We start from the raw sequence: 21,270 nt of genomic DNA on the forward strand, positions 1-21,270 counted from the left end.
TGAAAGCCAAGTCATTCAAAAATATTTAAAAAAAAAAAAAAAATGGTGTTAAACTTTGTGCTCACAATTGTGACATTTTTAGAAGGAAAGTGTGTTTCCTGGGATTGATGGTCACAGAAGATGGTATTCTATGGATCCAGCTGAAATAGCCCCTGTCTAGGCCCTAAAGCTCAGAAAACTAGTAGATATGAGGAAATGAGAGATGAGTGATATCTCTGCTATCTCTCCTGTATCAGAGGCAGGGAGGAAATATTATCCTGGCATGATCTAGAATTCCTTGCTCTCAAGTGGACCATTTGCAAACGATTTAGAGATTACTTGTTCCACACCCCACATTTTGTGGTGTACACAGATAACAATCCCTTAATGTACATCCTCACAACAGTAAAGCTCAACACTACTGGGCAGTTGCGCATGCTCGCAAAGTATCTCTTGATTCTCCTGCTGAAACATTGGATCAGACTACATCTGAATGATGATGGAATCCTGTATAGAAAGGCAAGAAGGAGAGACCAACTCATTCTACCGAAGGAGTACCATCAAATAGTATTCAAGGAGTTACATTAAAGAGATGGACATTATGGAGTAGAGAGAACCCAAGGCTTAATACGAGAGAAATTCTACTGGCCCCACATGCAAAGTGATAAAAAAATTTTGTGACACCTGTGTGTGAGTGCTTGGAGCGAAAAAGACCTCACAAGACCAGTAAAGATCCACTAACCACAATTCAAAACACATATCCATTCCAGCTAGTGTTCATAGACTTTTTCCATCTTGAATACATCTTGAATGTCTTGGATACAAGTACATATTTGTAATGATGGACCATTTCACATGTTTTGCTCAGGCCTATGCCACGATAAACAAGGCAGCAAAAACGGTGCAGGACGTCTTTGGTGATTTTGGTTTCCCTGAGAAACTCCATCATGATTTGGGAAGGGGGTATGAGAACTTGTTAATGGATCAGATGCAGAGGGTTTGTGGTGTGCAAGGGTCTCACACAACACCCTATCACCTGATGGGCAAAGGACAACTCGAGAGATTCAATAGAACCCTCTTGTCTATGCTCAGGACACTGAGTGAGGCTGAAAAAGCTGACTGGAAGAACTAACTTTCAAAGGTAGTACACACATAAAACTGCACCCACTGTGACGTGACTAGATTACCTGTTATTCGGACATTCCCCCTGACTCTCCATTGATCTCACATTTAACCTGCAAAAAAAGATTATGTGGCAAACTGGTGAGAACGGATGCAGGAAACCTATGAGACTGCATTGAAGACTGCTAAGAAAGAGGCACAAGTCATACAATTCTTTGTTTACTATACTGCTGTGTAACCCTTCTTTATGATGTTTTTGTTAGCTTTTTTTTAATGATTTTATGTGGTCCAAAACTCTCTAACCTGTTGCACGCTATCTCCATTCGATTCCCTCCTTTTGCTCTTTCTGAAATCTGCGTGACTGATCACATGATTTGTGATCAGTCGCAAATCATTACGTAAATCATTACATTACCATTATACAGTGGTTCTCAGCCCAGAGAGATCAGAAGGGGGCCACAAATTGTTTTCAAGAAAAAAACACAGGCAGGGCATCGTTTGGGTTGTCGGTGTATTTTATTGGTTTTCTAAAATTGAATGTGGATTAATGAAAAACCCTCTCTCCCTCTGTATTTTATTTTTGCTGGGGAGAGGTGGAGCTTAGCTGCCTTTTATCTAGCCGTCAGTGATAGTGACGGGAAGTGAAAGGAAATGGCATAAATCTAACAATCCGACTGATCTAACCAATTACCAAACACTTCTCTCCTCTTTTTTTAAAATAGCATCTCCACTGGTAAAGTCACATACTACCAAGAGAAGATTGGCAGTTCTCCCAACACCCGCACTCTCGTCAAAACCTTTTCTTCTCTTCTCTGCCCCCCTCCTCCCCCTTCCCCTACCTCTCTCACTGCAGATGAGAGATTGCCACTTTCTTTTCCAACAAGGATCAGGAAAAAGTTCTCAACCCCAGACATGCATAGACCGGCTCCTCCTCCATGTAACTCCCAACTGACTTCCTTCTCTCCCCTCTCAGAGATTGATGTCTCTAAACTCCTCCTCTCTAGCCGTCCCACAACCTGTCCTCTTGACCCTATCCCTTCTCACCTTCTTCAGTCCATCTCTCCCACACTATTACCTGCACTCACACAAATCTTTAACACATCGCTCTCTACTGGCACATACCCTACCTCATTTACGCGGGCCCGGGTTACCCCACTGCTTAAAAAAACATCACTTAACCCTGCTGCGGTTGATAACTACAGACCTGTTTCCCTCCTCCCTTTTCTTTCCAAAACCCTTGAAAGAGACGTTTTTAATCAACTCTTCAATTTTCTCACACAGAACAACCTTCTGGACACCAAGCAGTCTGGCTTCAAGAGCAATCACTCCACGGAGACTGCTCTGCTTTCCATCACTGACGCTCTATGACTAGCAAGAGCAACCTCTAGTTAATCTGTCCTCATCCTACTCGTCCTCTCTGCTGCTTTCGACACTGTGAACCATCAGATCCTCCTGTCAACTCTCTCCAGCCTGGGCATCACCGGAACTGCTCTGCACTGGTCGGAATCATATCACTCAGACAGATCCTTCAAGGTGTTGTGGAGCGGAGGTATTTCTGAAACTCAGCAACTCACAACTGGCATTCCGCAGGGGTCAGTTCTGGGTCCACTGCTCTTTTCTATTTATGCAACATCTCTGGGGCAAGTGATTGAGTCTTATGGCTTCTCATACCATTGCTATGCTGATGACAACCAGCTCTATTTGTCCTTCCAGCCTGACGATCCATCCGTCATCTGAGCTTCTCATCATCCCAGCCTGTCCCTCAATCAACCACAACCTCACCGAACAGCTCGGCTCGACCACACTCAAGCCAACCAGGACGGCTAGGAACCTTGGGGTGATTCTTGATCATAGCTTGACCTTTACAGACCACATCTCAACAACTGCACGGTCCTATAGGTTCATCCTGTACAACATCAAGAAAATCAAACCCTACCTCACTGAACAGGCTACACGGATACTAGTCCAGGCTCTTGTTCTCAAAACTGGACTACTGCAGCTCACTACTCTCGGGCCTCCCAGCAGCTCCATCAAACCCCTTCAGATGATTCAGAATGCAGCAGCACACCTCGTCTTGAACCAGCCCAAGAGAACCCATGTCACACCCCTCTTCATCTCCCTCCACTGGCTTCCTGTAGCCGCCCGCATCAAATTCAAGGCCTTGATGCTCACCTACAAGACCTTGTCTGGAACAGCACCCTCCTACCTCAACTCTCTCCTGAAGGCTTATGTTCCCTCACGCAATCTGCGATCGGTTAATGACCGACGCTTAGTAGTACCTACTCAGCATGGCTCAAGGTCCCTTTCAAGAACCTTCAAACTAACTGTTCCTCAGTGGTGGAATGATCTTCCAACCTCAATCTGGACCACAGAATCTGTCACCATCTTCAAGAATCAGCTAAAGACCCACCTCTTCTGTGAACACCTAACCAACCATTAAAAAAAAACCTTACTCTAGCACTTACACCTCTACTCTGCACACTTTGCTTCTTCTGGAACTCAATTAACAGATCTTGTATAGTAGAATTACTTGTATTGTTCTCTGCTTGATATATCGCTTTGCTTGTATTTTCTCATTTGTAAGTTGCTTTGGATAAAAGCGTCTGCTAAATGAATAAATGTAAATGTAAAATGTAAGTTCAGATCATTTTACTGACTCGGATCTATAAATCTTGTTCAGCAAAATGAACGAATCTTTATTCGAGTCACTTCGTTCATTTCAGCAGAATATAATTAAAATGGTACATGTTAAATTCCCCAACAAATCTATTGCTTAATAAACTATAAAATAAACTATAGGCTAATGCAGCCAAGGCTGAATTATGAGAAACAGAAGTGATTAATTAATAGCTTAGCATTAGGTCTTCAGGCTATTGCAGTCTGTTAGTTCACCTCACCTCCCGATCCGACTCATCCTTTGACAACTCGTTGTTCCTTCGTTGTTGAGTCATATTAAAGATTCATTCAAAATGAACGAATTGTCCATGAACAACACATCACTAGTCAGTGCAGACCAGTGTTGCCAAGTTAGTGACTTTTCAGACCCTTTTAGCAACTTTTTTTTTTGCAAAAAAGAAGCACCTAGCGACAAATCTAGTGACTTTTTGGACATACCGTAGCAACTTTCCAGATATCGCCAGTACTGTCCTGCAAGCACGAGGTCTTGCTTTCCTGCTGTACTCACGGCTCTCTCTGTGTCTGCTCTGTTCAGTGAGGGACAGAGAGCCGGAGATTTAACAATAACATGGATAATGAGACGCGCCCTTCATCCCAATTTACATCATTCATCATTCAATCTTTTTAGAACGCAAGATGAATATAATGCAACATGTTTTACATGTAAAATAGTCCACGTTATTACAGCCTAGTTATCTTGTTCAAAGTAGTTATAGTGTTCAGAAACATTTTTGATCATTCATGTTCCATACCTGTCCATTATATAGTTTTATAAAAGTTATATTAAAAAATCATAAAAGTTATGAAATGTAATTTAAAAAAGTACAAAAACACAATAAAAATCTATCTATCTATCTATCTATCTATCTATCTGTCTGTCTGTCTGTCTAAAACAGATTATAGATTAGGTTATATATATAGATAGATTTTACACAGAATATAGATAGTTATTATGGTAAATGGTGTGGTGGAAATTTAGACAAACACCAGTAGACTCGTCCTCTCAGGTGTAGAAGTTTTATTACAGAGAGAGATGAATACAGGATAGAAGATGAGAGCGCTCCTCCGTCCTCTCGTCTCTCACATGCACTAATATAAGATTAAGATAAGGACTCTTGGACATCTGCGAGTCAGGAGCAAAGGAGTTCTAGGTGGTTTCAAGGTCCGATGTGCAGACACTCAAAGACAAAAACATGTTTTTCTCCCAGAGAGGAGAGACAAGAAACATCATGTGCTAATCTACATGGCATGACCTTGCATAGTATCTATCTTCTATTGCAAGTACACATAAAACAAATAAAGAGTAACAAATTCTCTCTCAGTGGTCTGCACTTTTATAGCACTTTTATCCAAAGCACTTTACACTGTGTCTCATTCACCCATTCACACACACACTCAGACACCAATGGTAGCAGAGCTGCCATGTAAGGCACTAACTTGTCATCGGGAGCAACTTGGGTTTCAGTGTCTTGCCGAAGGACACTTCAGCATGTGGAGTCATGTGGGCCGGGAATTGAACCGCCAACCCTACGATTAGTGGACAACCCGCTCTACCACCTGATTCACAGCTGCCCATTATACCTGGTCTCCTCCAGTATGAGGTGGTCATGTCACGTTATAGGGGAGGCTTGGGGGCGCGTTAGTTACAAAAGGTTGAGAACCTCTGCCATAATACATCGTATATTGCCAAAAAATGCTAGTTGTCTACTTTCAGAGACCATTTGAATTATTGATAGCACAAATGGTTGAAGAGTTACTGCAACATGAATACAGCTTGGGAAGATTTCTTGGACACACCTGGTGTTATAGGGTTAAATTAATATATAAGATTAATAATCCTGTGTCAACTGAGGTGTACAGGGCTTACAGCTCTGCACAAACAGACTGGTCCACCCTTCTTTATACAGAGCTGTGTCTTTAGTCATAATTAAAGGAATATTTTTATTTGTCTTAATTTATGGGTTTGTGTCAGCTTCCTTTCTTTATTTTCTTTAATTAATAAAAACAAATAAAATAAAATTTGATTTTTACTAAATGTTCTCAGTGGCACTCTTAGTTCCTGAAATAGTGAACTAGCATGAGGATGTCAGGAAGGAAGCAGGAAGTGTCGCAGGAAGCAGTGTCCCTCAAGCCGATGCTATTTTCTTCTAATCGCTATACTTTAAAATTATACTTTTTTTTTTACCTTACGTTATTTTTTTAAACTTTATAACATTTACACATATCACTGATACTATTTTAGATAAAAACAATCGTAACGTTGCGCTGTCACTAAGTTTTATTGGTTCTTACAAACATCCTCGACTAGCTTGTAGCCCGCTAGCATCACCTTACCTAGCCTTGTTTACACTTCACATTACCGCTGTTTTTTAAAGCAAATATGTCAGTTGAGTGCAGATGAGGACTCGCTCGAGCTGCACATGGTGCTGCTGGAACTGGAGGATGTGGAGAAACAGATGCGCGGCCTACTCGACAAGCAGGCCCAGCTGCCGGAGCGAAAAACCGCGCTGGAAACATCTTGTGCTTCTGCCTACACATCCAAGGTATGCACGCAGTGTGGTATTACCACTCCCAGCCCCTCTATGCCGTGTGTTTCTCTGTGCAGGGACCGTGCACCCAAGACTTTTCCAGCCGAGGTCTCCGTCACACCGGCGCCGACTCACCACGGACCTTGGGTGCACCAGCAGCGAAAGGCGAGAGCCATACCCCGGGCGAGGACCTCTCCACCTCCGGTGTTCGAGATCCCAACCAGGAACCGCTTTGCCACTCTCCGTCAGACCAGACCAAACGCTGTGATCATTGGGGACTCCATTGTGCAAAATGTCCGTGTCGCTTCAACAAAGGGTAAGGTGCACACACATTGTTTTTCTGGTTCTCGTGTCCTTGATGTTGCTGCGCAGGTTCCTGGGATCCTGAAGAAGGTCGAGAGCATTGGAGCGGTCGTGCTGCACGCGGGGGCAAACAACATCAGGCTGCGGCAGACAGAGGTTCTGAAGAGGGACTTCACCAGCCTGATCGAGATGGTACGAGGCAGATCACCCACCACGAAGATCATCGTCTCTGGACCTCTTCCCACATACAGACGTGGAGCTGAAAAGTTCAGTAGACTTCTAGCATTAAATGATTGGTTAGTCTCTTGGTGTAATGAGCAGAATCTGGTGTTTGTCAATAACTGGAATCTGTTCTGGGTGCGTCCTAGGTTGTTTTGTCCTGATAGCCTGCACCCCAGCAGCCTCGGAGCGGAACTGCTGTCAGACAACATCTCCAAGGCGCTACACACCAAGTGACTGCCTACCGTAAGTACATCTTCCTACAATAACAACATTCATCATATGCAATGTTCAATTAATAGTTCAACACTTGTAGTACATACTATAGAGACTGTGTCTGTTCCCCGAGCTATACAAATACATAGAAAATTTCGGAAAGTTTGTTTTAGTAACCTAATTAACATAAAATTAGATAATTCTGAATGCACATCCAGCAGCTTTAATCTGAAGCTAGGACTATTAAACATTAGATCTCTTGCGTCTAAGGCTCTTATTGTTAATGAAATCATTACTGATCAGGAATGTAATTTAATGTGTTTAACGGAAACTTGGATTAAACCAAACAAGTACATAGCAATAAATGAAGCAAGGGTTATAGTCAAAATCTAGGCGTCACACAAAAACCTAGTCCTAATTTTAAGTCTTTTGAAATTCTTTATGCCAGTATAACTTATGTAGCCACAAAAAATAAGTCAATTCCTCTAATTATTATTTACAGACCCCAGGGCAATATACTGAATTTCTTAGTGAATTTGCAGACTTTATCTCAAACCTGGTTGTTTATGTAGATAAAGCATTAATCGTTGATAATTTTAATATTCACTTTGATAAGCCGGAAGACCCTCTGAGAACAGCGGTTGTGTCCATCTTAGATTCAGTGGGGATTGATCAGAACGTAATCGGACCTACTCATAATGGTGGTCACACTCTTGACCTCATACTAACATACGGATTAAATATAGAAAATATTGTAATTTTTCCGCAGTCTGATGTTGTCTCAGACCATTGTCTTATCTCGTTCATAATATGTATTGATCATAATATTTCCACCTCGCCTTGCTACAGCGTAAAACGTACTTTCACATCAGCTACTGCACTGAGCTTCATCAATAACCTCGCAGAGACATCAATAAGATTTGGATCACCGTTTGATCCGATAGGACTCGATCAGGCGACTGAAAGCTTAGAGTCAACACTCCGCTACACGCTAGATAGAGTGGCTGCACTCAAAAGAAAATTAATTAGAGAGAAAAAACAGGACCCTGGTAAAACGATAAAACGCATACCTTAAAACAGACCACTCAACAATTAGAACGTAAATGGCGTCGAACCAAATCGGTAATATTTCAAACAGCATGGAAGGAGAGCCTACTGAACTATAGAAAATCTCTTAGCAATGCTAGAAAAGTCTATCTCTCCACCTTAATAGGAGATAACAACAACAATTCTAGATTTCTATTCAACACGGTAGCAAAATTAACTAGGAATAAAACCACCACAGAAAGAAACACACAGTCATTACATAGCAGCGAAGATTTCATGAAATTTTTCATTGGTAAGATTGAAAATATTAGATGTGAAATTCAGGCCATTAAATTAAAATCAGACAGTATTATAACTAACGCTGTAGATGATAATATAGCAATATCAGAATGTTGTACTCCCCTTAGAGAGACCGAACTAGCTTCATTAATCTCTTCATCGAATTCATCAACTTGCATACTAGATCCTATGTTTACATGTTTCTTTAAACAGATTTGTCCTGGAGTAATTGAACTGCTTTCAAATATAATCAGTTCTTCCCTTAGCACTGGCTACGTACCTAAATCATTCAAATTAGCAGTTATTAAATCCCTGATTAAAAACCTGACCTTGATCCCTTGAGTTCCCTCTCAACTGTCCAGCTATAGACCTATCAGTTCGTAGATGTAAATGGAGACTTCTCCACGCATACAGAGGTTAAATTTGGTGTTCCACAAGGTTCTGTTTTAGGCCCACTGCTTTTTACTTTATATATGCTACCTCTAGGTCAAATTATTCATAAACATGGAATTATCTTCCATTGTTATGCTGATGATAGCTGTATGTTTCAGCGAAGCCAGAGGACAGACAGCAGCTTAGTAAAGTTGAGGGATGTGTAAAGGACATTAGACGTTGGATGCTAACTAACTTCCTTTTACTTAATTCTGATAAGACAGAAGTAGTTGTACTAGGACCACGTGTAGCTAGAAGTAATCTTTCTGATCTCACAGTAACTCTGGATGGACTTTCTGTTTCATCATGTGCAGCAGTAAAAGACCTTGGTGTGATTATTGACTCCAGTCTATCATTTGACGCTCATGTACATAATATTACTAGGATAGCCTTCTTTGATCTCAGAAATATTTCTAAGATAAGAACTATATGGTCGCTACATGATGTAGAAATATTAGTTCATGCTTACTTCACCTCTAGGCTAGATTACTGTACTGCCTTACTGTCTGGATGTTCCAGTAGGAGCATAAACAAACTCCTAGTGTCCTAGAGTCCTAACTAGAACCAGAAGATAGGACCACATCACCCTGATCTTATCCACACTGCATTGGCTCCCAGTGAAATCATACATTGATTATAAAATATTATTATTAACTTATAAAGCACTAAACGGTCTTGCGCCACAGTATCTAAGTGACCTTTTGGTTTTCTATGACCCACCACGCCTACTTAGATCAAAAGATGCAGGATATTTGACGGTACCTCGAATAGCGAAGGCTACAGCAGGGGGAAGAGCTTTCTCTTGTAGAGCCCCACAGTTATGGAACTCAGACACAGTCTCAGTGTTTAAGTCTAAACTTAAAACATATTTCTTTACTCAAGCCTACCATGACTAGACTTTCTGTTACGCTAAGCACAGTCCTAACTATCTTTTCTCTCCCTCTCTCCTTCTGTCTGGAGATCCTGATCCTTTCTGCTCTCCGGACCTGCCTGATCCGTTTCAGATGTCCTACCTCTGGATGGAGTTCTCATCTACTCCAATTCCAGATTGCTGGGACTACGGCTGCTTCTAAGGCAAAACAGACTCCATATAAAACCATAATGAACTTTCCACACTATCTGTTGTTACCTAGATGAGGATGGGTTCCCTTCTGAGTCTGGTTCCTCTCAAGGTTTCTTCCTCTTAACATCTTAGTGAGGTTTTCCTTGCCACCGTCGCCACCGGCTTGCTCAATTGGGATAAGTTCGCACTTTTAAAATCTGTATACCGTGTTTATATGTTTCTGTAAAGCTGCTTTGAGACAATGTCTATTGTAAAAAGCGCTATACAAATAAAAATTGAATTTAATTGACTTGATGTGTTTTTGACACAGACTCCAAAGCTCTGAAAGAGAGAGAGAGAGAGAGAGAGAGAGAGAGAGAGAGAGAATGAATATGAATGAATGAGAATGTCTTGGTTTCAGTTCAAGATCCTGTTACAATACAGATGTAGATTGAAAACTACCATCATAATTGTTTTAGGTAAAATTGTTTGCATTGTTTCCAGGACAGACATTGGTTCAGAACTAAATGTGTTCAAGCATGTAACATTTCACATTTTCAACATTTCCACATTTAATTGTAATCAGTAGAAGTTATAAATCAGTAGAAGGATAGGCCACCTCCACCATGAAACTCCACTCCAGTCCAGGTGGTGGCGGTAACGCTCCCAGTAGCTGCTTCTCCAACCGCCAGAAAACGTTGGAGAAGAAAAAGCCACTGTTCGTCTGAGCATCTTTATCCGAGCTAATCATCACAATAACATCTTTCGGACAGTCGCTGTTTGTATTTACCGATAGATGTGATGTAGTTAAAATAAAAGAACGTTACTGTGTCTATTTCTGAGGATATAAAACCTCGTTCTGCTTTAAAACCCTGAGGTAAGTTAAACTGAGGCTGTGTGGCCGAATCCCAAATAGATCTCCACTTCACTGTTTAAGTGCACTACATTCGGTATGAAATAATGCCGTGTACACCCTATGTAGTGCACTGTTTATCTAATAAGGAGAGATTTGTAGTTCGGCCTTAGCGAGGTGTTTTAGTGGGAGACGTTTATTTTTGTGTTTAAAGTATTATAAATAATCTTAACTTGTTCCAAGTCACTTTTTACAGCCAGTTTACACTAATCAGGATTTAAAAAATTCCTATACATTTACCACGTTACCAGGCAGCTAAAACACGGACTGATGTTTTCAAATGTTTATTAAAAACATTAACAGAAAATTAATTACTGTTTAAAGGGTTAAAGTCTATAAAATGTTCCTCTCATGATGTTTGTTTAGAGGTGTTATAATGAGATCAGCAGGAAACAGACCCCGCTCCTCCAGGAAGTCTCGGGCTCCTGATCCTGCTCCTTCACAGGTAAAGCTTAATGATGAGTTGTGTTACAGAAAAAACAATAACATGTTCAGATTAGAAAACCTTATAAACAGATGTATAAACAGTGTTGATGTTTTGTTTGCTGAATAAGTGTTATTGCTGTTTGATCTTTAGCTGTGTGAGGACGTGAAAACGGAGACTTCAGATGGAGGAACATCCGAAGTGTCAGAAGTCTGTGTGAAGAAAGAGGAGACGCTGGAGCTGAACATCTACAACCATGGAGACGATTTCAACACCACACCTGAAGTTATCTCCATTAAAGAGGAAGATCCTGACAATAAAGACTCCCTCTGTAAGACATCAGGCCTCTCAGGAGCTCAGTAACACACTCACTGATTATTCTTATTTTAAATTATTATTATGTAAAAACAAATATTTAAAATCATATGCTATACATGGCTGCACACTTAAAAATGTAAAAATGCACTTTAAAAGCTTTAATTATGTTCATTGCAGTTTATTAAGAATTATTTTGAGCATTATTTCTTCACATTATTATATTTTCTTTCCCTCCAGACTGTGAGTTTTGCAAATCCTTCTTCTTCAACAAGTGTGAGGTTCACGGACCGCCCCTCTTCATCCCTGATACTCCTGTTCCCATGGGAGTCCCTGACCGAGCCAGACAAACTCTTCCTCCTGGACTAGAGATTCGGAAGTCCGGTATTCCTGATGCAGGTCTGGGGGTGTTTAATAAGGGGGAGACTGTTCCAGTAGGTGCACACTTCGGACCCTACCAGGGAGAGCTGGTAGACAGAGAGGAAGCCATGAGCAGTGGATACTCCTGGGTGGTGAGATTTTACACATTTATTATAAATATTAAGGAGCATGTCTTCTGTTTCTGGGTAAACTCTCTCTCAATCTAATAACTGTCTGCTCTCTCAAACTACTATAAATGAAATGACTGCTACTGGAATAAATACAACACAAACATTTAAACTCTTTGTGTAACTCGTACCAAGTCCTTATAACTTGATGGTATTCTTAGACTCTGATGTAATTTGATGAGAGTCTCCCAAATGCTGCAAATGTAAATTTATCCAGCGGAAGGAGATAAAAACTTTAATGTAGACATAAAGGAATGTTGGAAACAAAGTGGGTGAGCTTGATATAAGAACTATTTCCTAAAAGATTAGTGTAACGAAACAGGACAGTTGGCAGCAAGTAAGTGCAGGAGCGCTGTCTTTATTAACAATCCACACAAACAAACAACAAAACACAGAGAGCGCGGTCTATACGGGACTAGTGAGTAAACATGAAACTAGAATTGAGGCAGGAAACGGGACATGACAACAAAGACCGCTTAGCATGCTAAACCTAGATGCTACACCCTCAATACTGGTGACTCTCACTCTCAGGTATCTAGCTACCAATAATAATATCGCGCGACGTGCGCATCCACCAGAAGGGTTTAAATACCCAACATAATTAATACTAAACATGGACACCTGGGGCAAATTAACGACAAACTCAAACATGAAGCGAACAAACCAAAACAAACGTCACGTGTCCACTTCACCCAGTTCAGTCTCTAGTAAGCAGCGCCACAGTGCCATCTGCTTGCCGTGGCATAACAATTAGCTGTTGTAGATTATCAACAGTATTTTATTCCTGCAATAGAGCCAATAGATTTCTCCAAGTAACATGTTTATATGCTTATATTTTCACCCCTTGACCTTTTCCACATATGGTCAGGAAAAATAAGTGTTTGGACAGCGACAGAATTTGGTAATGTTACCTCTGTACATCACCACAATGGATTTGAAACGAAGCAGTCAGGATGTAATTGAAGTGTAGACTTTCAACTTTAATTCAAGGGATTTAACAAAAATAACCATTTAGGAATTACATCCATTTTTTTTATATTACCAACCTGACTAATAACTCGTGTCTTCAGTTCACAGCCTCGACCTTGGCGGTGGGGACCTCTCTGTTATCCCCATGCATGCAGATTATCCCAGCAGGGGCTGTTTAATTTGGGGAGGGTTAGCAGCTCCTCCACGGCTGCTCTGAGCCCTTTCACCAATTCCTGGGTAACCTCTTGCTGGTCTCGAGTAGATGCTTTTAGTAGGGGTTCCATGGTGAAGGTGGGGTCAGGGTCCATACTTTCCAAGCTTTGAGGTGCAGCTCTTCAAAGTTGATCTCACTAACTCCTTGCTTTGCGCCCTGGTTTACAGACCACCTAATTTCAGGGATTTCATTTGAGAATTTTCTCACTTTTTGGCCTCCCTGATGTCACACTGTGATAGACTTCTGATACTGGGTGACTTTAATATCCATGTCTGCTGCCAGTCTAAAACCTTGGTCAAAGAGTTTCTTTGTCTCATGGACTCACTTAACTTTGTACAATTTGTTTCTGGACCCACTGACCAGAAGGTCACACCTTGGACTTAGTGTTTTCACTCGGTTTTTCAATGACTAATCTTGAAATTTGTGACGCTGCTATTTCTGATCATTGTCCAGTGGTTTTTGACTCTGTGCTGGCTTGTATTCTCTCCAAATGTTTTAATTCCTCTTCTGCCAGGCCATTCAATGATGTCTATTTATCTACCCAAACCCCTAATGTTGTTAAAGCCCTCTCCTCTTGTGTCTATCCTGATGAATTGGTTGACCTTTTTAACAGTACCTGCACTGCTACCCTGGACTCAATTGCTCCCTTGAAGTTACAAAAATCCAAGTTGATGGAAAAAAAAGTTCAGCCCTTTGGAATAGTCTTCCTCTTCACATTAGATCTTCCCTTCTTCCCGTTTCTGTGTTTAAATCCTCTTTGAAGACCTATTTGTATTCTTTGTTTTAATTGAGGGTGTAAATTTTTCATTGGTCTTTTCTTTGGTTTTTGCTTACTCTTTTTTTTTTTTTAAATTAGTTTTAATTTAAAAAAAACTTTTTTTTAAATTAGTTTAGATTTCTTGTACAGCACTTTGGTTTCAATGTCTGTTGTTTTAAATGTGCATGATGACGTCAAAGGTCACATGACAATGCTAACATGGATGTAGTATATCCTGGATTCTAGTCATAATACAAACACATACTGATTAGTTTGTACTGTTTCAACGGCCATGCAGTAGGTACTGCATCGAATTCAGTATGTACTGGTACAGTACGCAATTTCAGACGTAGCTTCTATCTTCATGGAGGAACTTTCTCAGCGTTGCTCTCATGTTCATATCCTGATTTGAGGAACTTGATGTTTTTACACTCAAATGTAAGTACTATTATTGGTACTCATCTTTATATACGGATGGTTGGTAAATATGGTTTGTTAGCAGGTTAGCACCAAGAACTTGTTGATCTTTATGGTTGTTTGCAGAGGGTTTTTCAGGTGTGTGGGTGAGGAACCAGCACACCTATAAACAGGAACAAGAGGATTAATTGTCTTCATTCATTGGCCATTCACCATTGAATAATAGATTCACCATTCATCTATTATCCGTCTCCTAATCTATGATCGTCATCATTAACAACAGCCAACTAATTACAGCTGCAGCATCAAGTACTTTGACTGAACATAGAAATATTTCCTGCCTATATTATAGTTCATTTAATGAATAAAATGTAAATGTGTCATTTATTTGCAGATGTACAGAAGCAGGCAGTGTAAAGAACACATTGATGCCAAGAGAGAGATGGATGATAACTGGATGGGGTGAGGTTTTCTTAGTTCATTTGTTGGAAAAACTTTCTCTTTTTCTTGTCACTGATATCTCCCCCCATATTTTTTTTATTTTTACCTTATTTGCTGCTTTGTCTTATTCTTTTAGGTTTGTGAATTGTGCTCATAATGCAGAAGAGCAAAATCTTGTTGCATTTCCATATCAAGGGGGGATTCTGTACCGTTGCTGTCGACCTATTAACCCAGGACAGGAGCTCTTGGTGTGGTACAAAGAAGAGAACACTAAAGATCTCAATCCTACTTTTGACTACCTCTGGAACCAAAAATCCTCAAATGGTAAATTTACAACCATAAAATAGTGATTTTTATGATTTATTGGATTTTAAAACTAATTTTATGAATTAAAACCTCAGTATCTGGTTGCTGCCCTTGTGAACTGAGATAAAGGAAGCTGTGTACTTCAAGGTTTTTCTTAACTGGAACACAGAACCATTTTTCATTCCTACTGACTACAAGAGGCGAAGTAAAGCACACTGGATGCTTCTCCTGCTTCTGTCTAGTCAAATTACTCATTTACACTGATCAGCCATAACATAAAAACCACCTGCCCAAGATTGTGTAAGCCCTCCTGTTCTGCCAAAACAGCTCTGACCCGTCGAGGCATGGACTCCACAAGACCTCCTGAAGGTGTGCTGTGGTATCTGGCATCAACACTTTAGTAGCAGATCCTTTAAGTCCTGTAAGTTGTGAGGTGGGGTCTCCATGGATCAGACTTGTTTGTCCAGGACATCTCACAGATGCTTGATCGGATTGAGATCTGGAACTATGGCTAGTTCTGTCCATAGCTGCTCCTGCTCCAATATCTGAAGTTGCTATGTATTATTTCTCAGTTCAGACTCTGTTTTTTGTATTTTGGAAAATTTGAATTAAATCAGATAGCTTGACTAACATTAGACCTATCAACCATGCCTAGCAACGGTGTTGCAAACAAATTTGCATTTTGCTGCCAACCTTAAAATGACACTTTGTTGTTGTTGTTTTAATTATTTAGTTTTCAGTCACTTAAAATCTAGAAATAGATTACCAGAGAGTGATAAGAGAGTGCTTTGTTACATCACTTGACATGACTTGTTGGCATAAGGTCTTGATCTATATGTAATGCAAAATCGTGTCGCTTCTGCCTGTTTTTTACTAATTATGTTTGTCTTATTGTCCCAAAATATGAGCACAGCACAGCAATGACAGCAAAATAATCTATCTAAACCTATGCTTAGATGGTTTCACTCAGGGACATCAGTAGAATCTTGATCCGACATGACAAATTGAAGGTCCGGAGAGCAGAATGGGTCAGGATCATTGGTATCTCAGGAGTATCATGCGTTTGTTCGACAGAAAGAGAGAGGGAGAGATTATTAGGCATGTTATGTTGGGATTTCTGGTAGGCTGTAAACAAGATGGCACGTGTGTTCATTGATTGAGTGGTCCATAATGGAGAGAGAGAGCTCAAATTTCGTATACAGATTAGTGTTGGGTGACCTTCTCCATAGTCCGATCGTCCTACCGTCAGCCTGTGAGATCCCCGATACACGATGTTATCACGCACGAGGGGAGGGCAATAATTGTCATTTGCTCATTTATTTTCTTATTTATTTAATCATTTATTATATATTATTTTAATTATATATACAGTTTTTATAATATATTTTATTGTAATAAAATTCTTACTTGTTGAGAGTAATGTCTCTTCCCTCCAGAAACGTTGCCTCTGCTTCAGAATCAATATGATTTCTCACTATTTACTACGGAAACGTCATCCTCAGACTCATCACTTTCTTCCAGCACATATTGGAGCAAGTGTTTTTGTTTTTTACATAATTCACCTTCCAAAAGTTAGTCACAGTCACAAAACTACACTTTTCACCTTTTAAGTACTGAAGCACAAAGCACTTAGCATTGCTTAGCCAGCTTTACGCACAGACGTTTAAGTTGAAATGTTGAAACTTCCCAGTAAAACACTACTGAAATTCTTTAAGAATTTCATTGGTTATATGATGTGCCAATCATCCACACGATTGGTCGCTATAGTCTCAAGTTTTTCACGAAGGAAAGGCACTTCATTTCATCACGGATTCTCATTGGCTATTGAAGGCTATGGACAGGACATGGAAGCTCCTATATGCTCAAATGAGGCGACCAGCAAAATCTCCCCAGCAGCCATTTTGAAATAAAGACATTGGTAATGCTTTCATGTGAACTAAAGTTATTACGGAGAACATGTGAAAGATTTGGCACATCTGTCGGTAATTTGAAATGACGCAGCAACAGTCCGTGGGTATTTATTTATGTTACAAGGTGTTTTGAACTAAATATTTTTTTGATTGAATCATTTGGACCTTTGCCAATGTAAAAAGACTGGTTTTTGTCAGGATGTTATCGCTCAGTGGACTACTATGAGGCTTCATAGGTGAGATGCCTCAATTTTGTAATTGTCTGTTTGTATGTTGGTGGTCTGACCGAGACATTGATTGTACCCGCTGTTGTGATTGTATCTTGAAATGTTTTGTTTCATTTGAATCACAAGAATATATCGCATGAGTATCTACATACACACAGATGTTGTGTACATAGCATAGTTTTAAACTTAAGAGTGCGAGGGCACACCTGTGGACCGTTGGATTGTTAACATTGGGGAAAATTAGCCAAATATCATCTCAACATACCATTAAAGGCATCAGTTATCGGAGATATCTCTGACTATCTGCACAACCTTAATACAGATAGACAATTTATTATTTTAAAAGATGACATGCAGATTTTTTTAATACAGTCATTTTTTTCTTCATACAAAATCTGTATTTGGACAATAGTCAGACTGTAGTCATTAGTGTCTAAACTACTTGGGGCACTGAACAATCTGGGTAATCACACTATGTGTGTCATTAAAAATGTCCGGGAAAAGTCCTGGAAAATGTCTTTAAAAGAGTTGGAACCCTGTTAATGCTTCAGTATTCGAAGCCATTCTAGACAAATATATGCTTCAAAAATGCTTCAAACTTCGTGGCAACATTTTAGGGAAGAACCACATATACAGTGCATCCAGAAAGTATTCACAGCGCTTCACTTTTTCCACATTTTGTTATGTTACAGCCTTATTCCACAATGGATTCAATTAATTATTTTTCTCAAAATTCTACAAACAATACCCCATAATGACAATGTGAAAGAAGTTTGTTTGAAATCTTTGCAAATTTATGAAAAATAAAAAAACAAAAAAAGCACATGAACATAACAGCCTTTGCTCAGTACTTTGTTGAAGTACCTTTGGCACCAATTACAGCTTCAAGTCTTTTTGAGTATGATGCTACAAGCTTGGCACACCTATTTTTGGGCAGTTATTCTCATTCTTCTTTGCAGGACCTCTCAAGCTCCATCAGGTTGGATGGGGGGCGTCGGTGCACAGCCATTTTCAGATCTCTCCAGAGATGTTCAATCGGGTTCAAGTCTGGGCTCTGGCTGGGCCACTCAGAGACATTCACAGAGTTGTCCTGTAGCCACGCCTTTGTTATCTTGGCTGTGTGCTTAGGGTCGTTGTCCTGTTGGAAGATGAAACTTCAGCCCAGTCTGAGGTCCAGAGCACTTTGGAGCAGGTTTTCATCAAGGATGTCTCTGTACATTGCTGCATTCATTGTTCCCTCGATCCTGACTAGTCTCCCAGTTCCTGCCGCTGAAAAACATCCCCACAGCGTGATGCTGTCACCACCATGCTTCACTGTAGGGATGGTATTGGCCAGGTGATGACTGGTGCCTGGTTTCCTCCAGACATGATGCTTGCCATTCAGGCCAAAGAGTTCAATCTTTTTTTTATCAGACCAGAGAATTTTGTTTCTCATGGTCTGAGAGTCCTTCAGGTGCCTTTTGGCAAACTCCAGGCAGGCTGTCATGTGCCTTTTACTGGGGAGTGGCTTCCGTCTGGCCACTGTACCATACAGGCCTGATTGGTGGAGTGCTGCAGAGATGGTTGTTCTTCTGGGAGGTGAAAAAGTGAAGCGCTGTGAATACTTTCCGGATGCACTGTATATGTGATTGTCAGGTGACGACATTCTTTTGGCCATATAGTGTTATTCCTAGCAATAGTTTCATCATTTTGTTTCATTTCACACTGACTTTCTGATATTTTTTCTGATATATTTCTCCAGAAGTAAACAACACTCTGTTGGAAGTCTTTTCCTGCTCCGCATGTCCTCTTACCTATGCATCACAAATTGACCTCCACAAACACATCCAGAGATGCCACTACGAAGATTATACGAGACCGCAAGAATCAGGAGAGATTAAAAATGACATTGAGATTCCCTCCAAAGGCTCCAGTAGTCAGTCAGCATCATCTACTTCTCTCGGTTCTGATACTTCTCACAATGATGTACAGCAGGAAATTCACCAATGCTCAGATTGTGGAAAGAGTTTTGGTCATCAGAACGCCCTCAAAACCCACCAGCGGATTCATACAGGAGAGAAGCTGCATCTCTGCTCACAGTGTGGAAAAGGTTTTACTCAACAGAGTACTCTCCGAAAACATCAGCGTATTCACACAGGAGAGAGGCCTTTTCACTGCTCACAGTGTGGAAAAAGTTTTAGTCGAAAGGGTACTCTTCAACTCCACCAGCGCATTCACACAGGTGAGAAGCCATATCACTGCTCACTATGCGGAAAGAGTTTTACTCATCAGAGCACTCTACAACAACATCAGCGCATTCACACAGGAGAGAAGCCATATCACTGCTCACAGTGTGGAAAGAGTTTTTCTCAGCAGTGTACTCTCCGAAAACACCAGCGCGCTCACACAGGAGAGAAGCCATATCACTGCTCACAATGTGGAAAAAGTTTTACTCGAAAGGATGATCTTCAGCTCCACCAGCGCGTTCACACAGGAGAGAAGCCGTATTACTGCTCACAGTGTGGAAAGAATTTTACTCAACTGGGTAACTTTCAAACACACCAGCGCATTCACACTGGAGAGAAGCCGTATCTTTGCTCACAGTGCGGAAAGACATTTGCTTATTCAGTTACTTTTAAGACCCACAAGTGCACTTACTCTGAGACATTTCATGATTTAAAGTTGTCAAATTAAATCGAATCTTTTTATTCGCCAAATATAGTTACATGTATTAGGAAGTGTTCCTGGTGTTTGGTCACAACACGTACATTCAACACACATCTCAGATATTACACCATAAGCAGCAACTGCAGGCTCAGTTGTAATTTACATTACAGTGGAGGTAGAAATAGCAGCTGGATGCAGTTCATGGTGCATTAAAAGTTGTTGGAACAAGTGTGAGATATATAAAAATAATTATAAATAAATAAATAATAGCAATCATAAATAATCGTGACAAAGAATTTATTAATTTAATAAGTAATCAGGTAGCAGAATCGCTTTCCTGATGGTTGTTTTTTAAATTGGTAATTAGCAGGGTCTGAGGTGTCACTGATGAGTTTTCCTGCTTGCCTCTTTATCCTGCTGATGTATTGAAGTCTTCAAGTAGTGACAGACTGCAGCCCATGATTTTCTCAGCAGGCTTGAAGTGCGTTGCAGCTTCCTTTTTTCTTTGGAGGAGGCTGTACCAAACCAGACTGTGAAGGCAGACATAATGCTTTCTATAGTACTAGTATAGAATTGTACCAGTATAGCCTGGGGTAGATGGATCTTTGCCAACTGCCATGAGAAATGCATCCTTTGCTGAGGTTACTTGTTGATGGATGAGGTTGTTCTGACTACACCAGGAGGCTAGTTGTTGAACCTCCTGGTGCTACTTTGATTAATCATCGTTGGTGAAGAAACCAATCACAGTAATGTCATCTGCAAATTTGATCAACTTCACAGATGCATCTCTGTAATGCATCTGTGTATGACCAGGGTTCAGAAATTTTCTGACTGATTCTCATAAACTGCTTCCTGTTGGAATGGAAGTTTATAATCCATGTACAGATGAAACCAGGTACTTGCAAAGTGATTATTTTCTTGTGTAGGAGCTCAGGGATGCTGGTATTGAAGGCCAAGCAGAAATCTACAAAGAGGATCATAGCATATGTGTTTGGAGAGTCTTGGCGCTTTAATATGAAATGTTAAAAATATTTTCTTATTTTTCCCCTTATTTTCCAAGATTATGTGTGATCAAATGTGGTTTAATCATGATTGATCCATCCTATATGATTTCTGATCACATAAAAGCATATGTATCTGTACATAAATGCATACGTGTCTCTTTTATGTATCTGTCCTTGCTCTTCGTTTATGATTGCTCAAGTTATATCTGTTCTGTATCTTGTTCTGGTCTCTTCTCACACACACTCCAGTACCTAAGCTAGTTGAGAATGTCTGATATTTAGGCTGTGGAGGGCCCAGGATGTCTGCGCACATAATAAACCATCTCTTTGACTTTA

General features: G+C 40.3%; 2 protein-coding genes across 3 annotated transcripts; both read left to right on the forward strand.

Moving 5' to 3' along the window:
- Positions 1–820: 820 nt before the first annotated feature.
- On the forward strand, positions 821–8,759 carry LOC128608410 (uncharacterized). The gene is made up of 4 exons (XM_053626071.1): positions 821–942; positions 6,383–6,470; positions 6,555–6,874; positions 6,977–8,759. Exons 1-4 carry the CDS (start codon positions 821–823, stop codon positions 7,062–7,064), a joined length of 618 nt encoding a protein of 205 aa, XP_053482046.1. The 3' UTR covers positions 7,065–8,759.
- A 1,786-nt stretch (positions 8,760–10,545) lies between these two features.
- On the forward strand, positions 10,546–21,270 carry LOC128609303 (histone-lysine N-methyltransferase PRDM9-like). Of its 2 annotated transcripts, none has more exons than XM_053627833.1 (7): positions 10,546–10,720; positions 11,123–11,201; positions 11,334–11,511; positions 11,736–12,007; positions 14,795–14,862; positions 14,978–15,165; positions 19,026–21,270. In XM_053627833.1, the coding sequence occupies exons 2-7, from the start codon at positions 11,133–11,135 to the stop codon at positions 19,955–19,957; spliced, it is 1,707 nt and encodes a 568-aa protein (XP_053483808.1). In that variant the 5' UTR covers positions 10,546–10,720; positions 11,123–11,132; the 3' UTR covers positions 19,958–21,270. The 2 variants fall into 2 exon arrangements, with proteins under 2 accessions (XP_053483808.1, XP_053483809.1); XM_053627834.1 differs by having other exon boundaries at positions 11,343–11,511.

The sequence above is a fragment of the Ictalurus furcatus genome, chromosome 6, assembly GCF_023375685.1.
Source record: "Ictalurus furcatus strain D&B chromosome 6, Billie_1.0, whole genome shotgun sequence".
Taxonomy (NCBI): domain Eukaryota; kingdom Metazoa; phylum Chordata; class Actinopteri; order Siluriformes; family Ictaluridae; genus Ictalurus; species Ictalurus furcatus.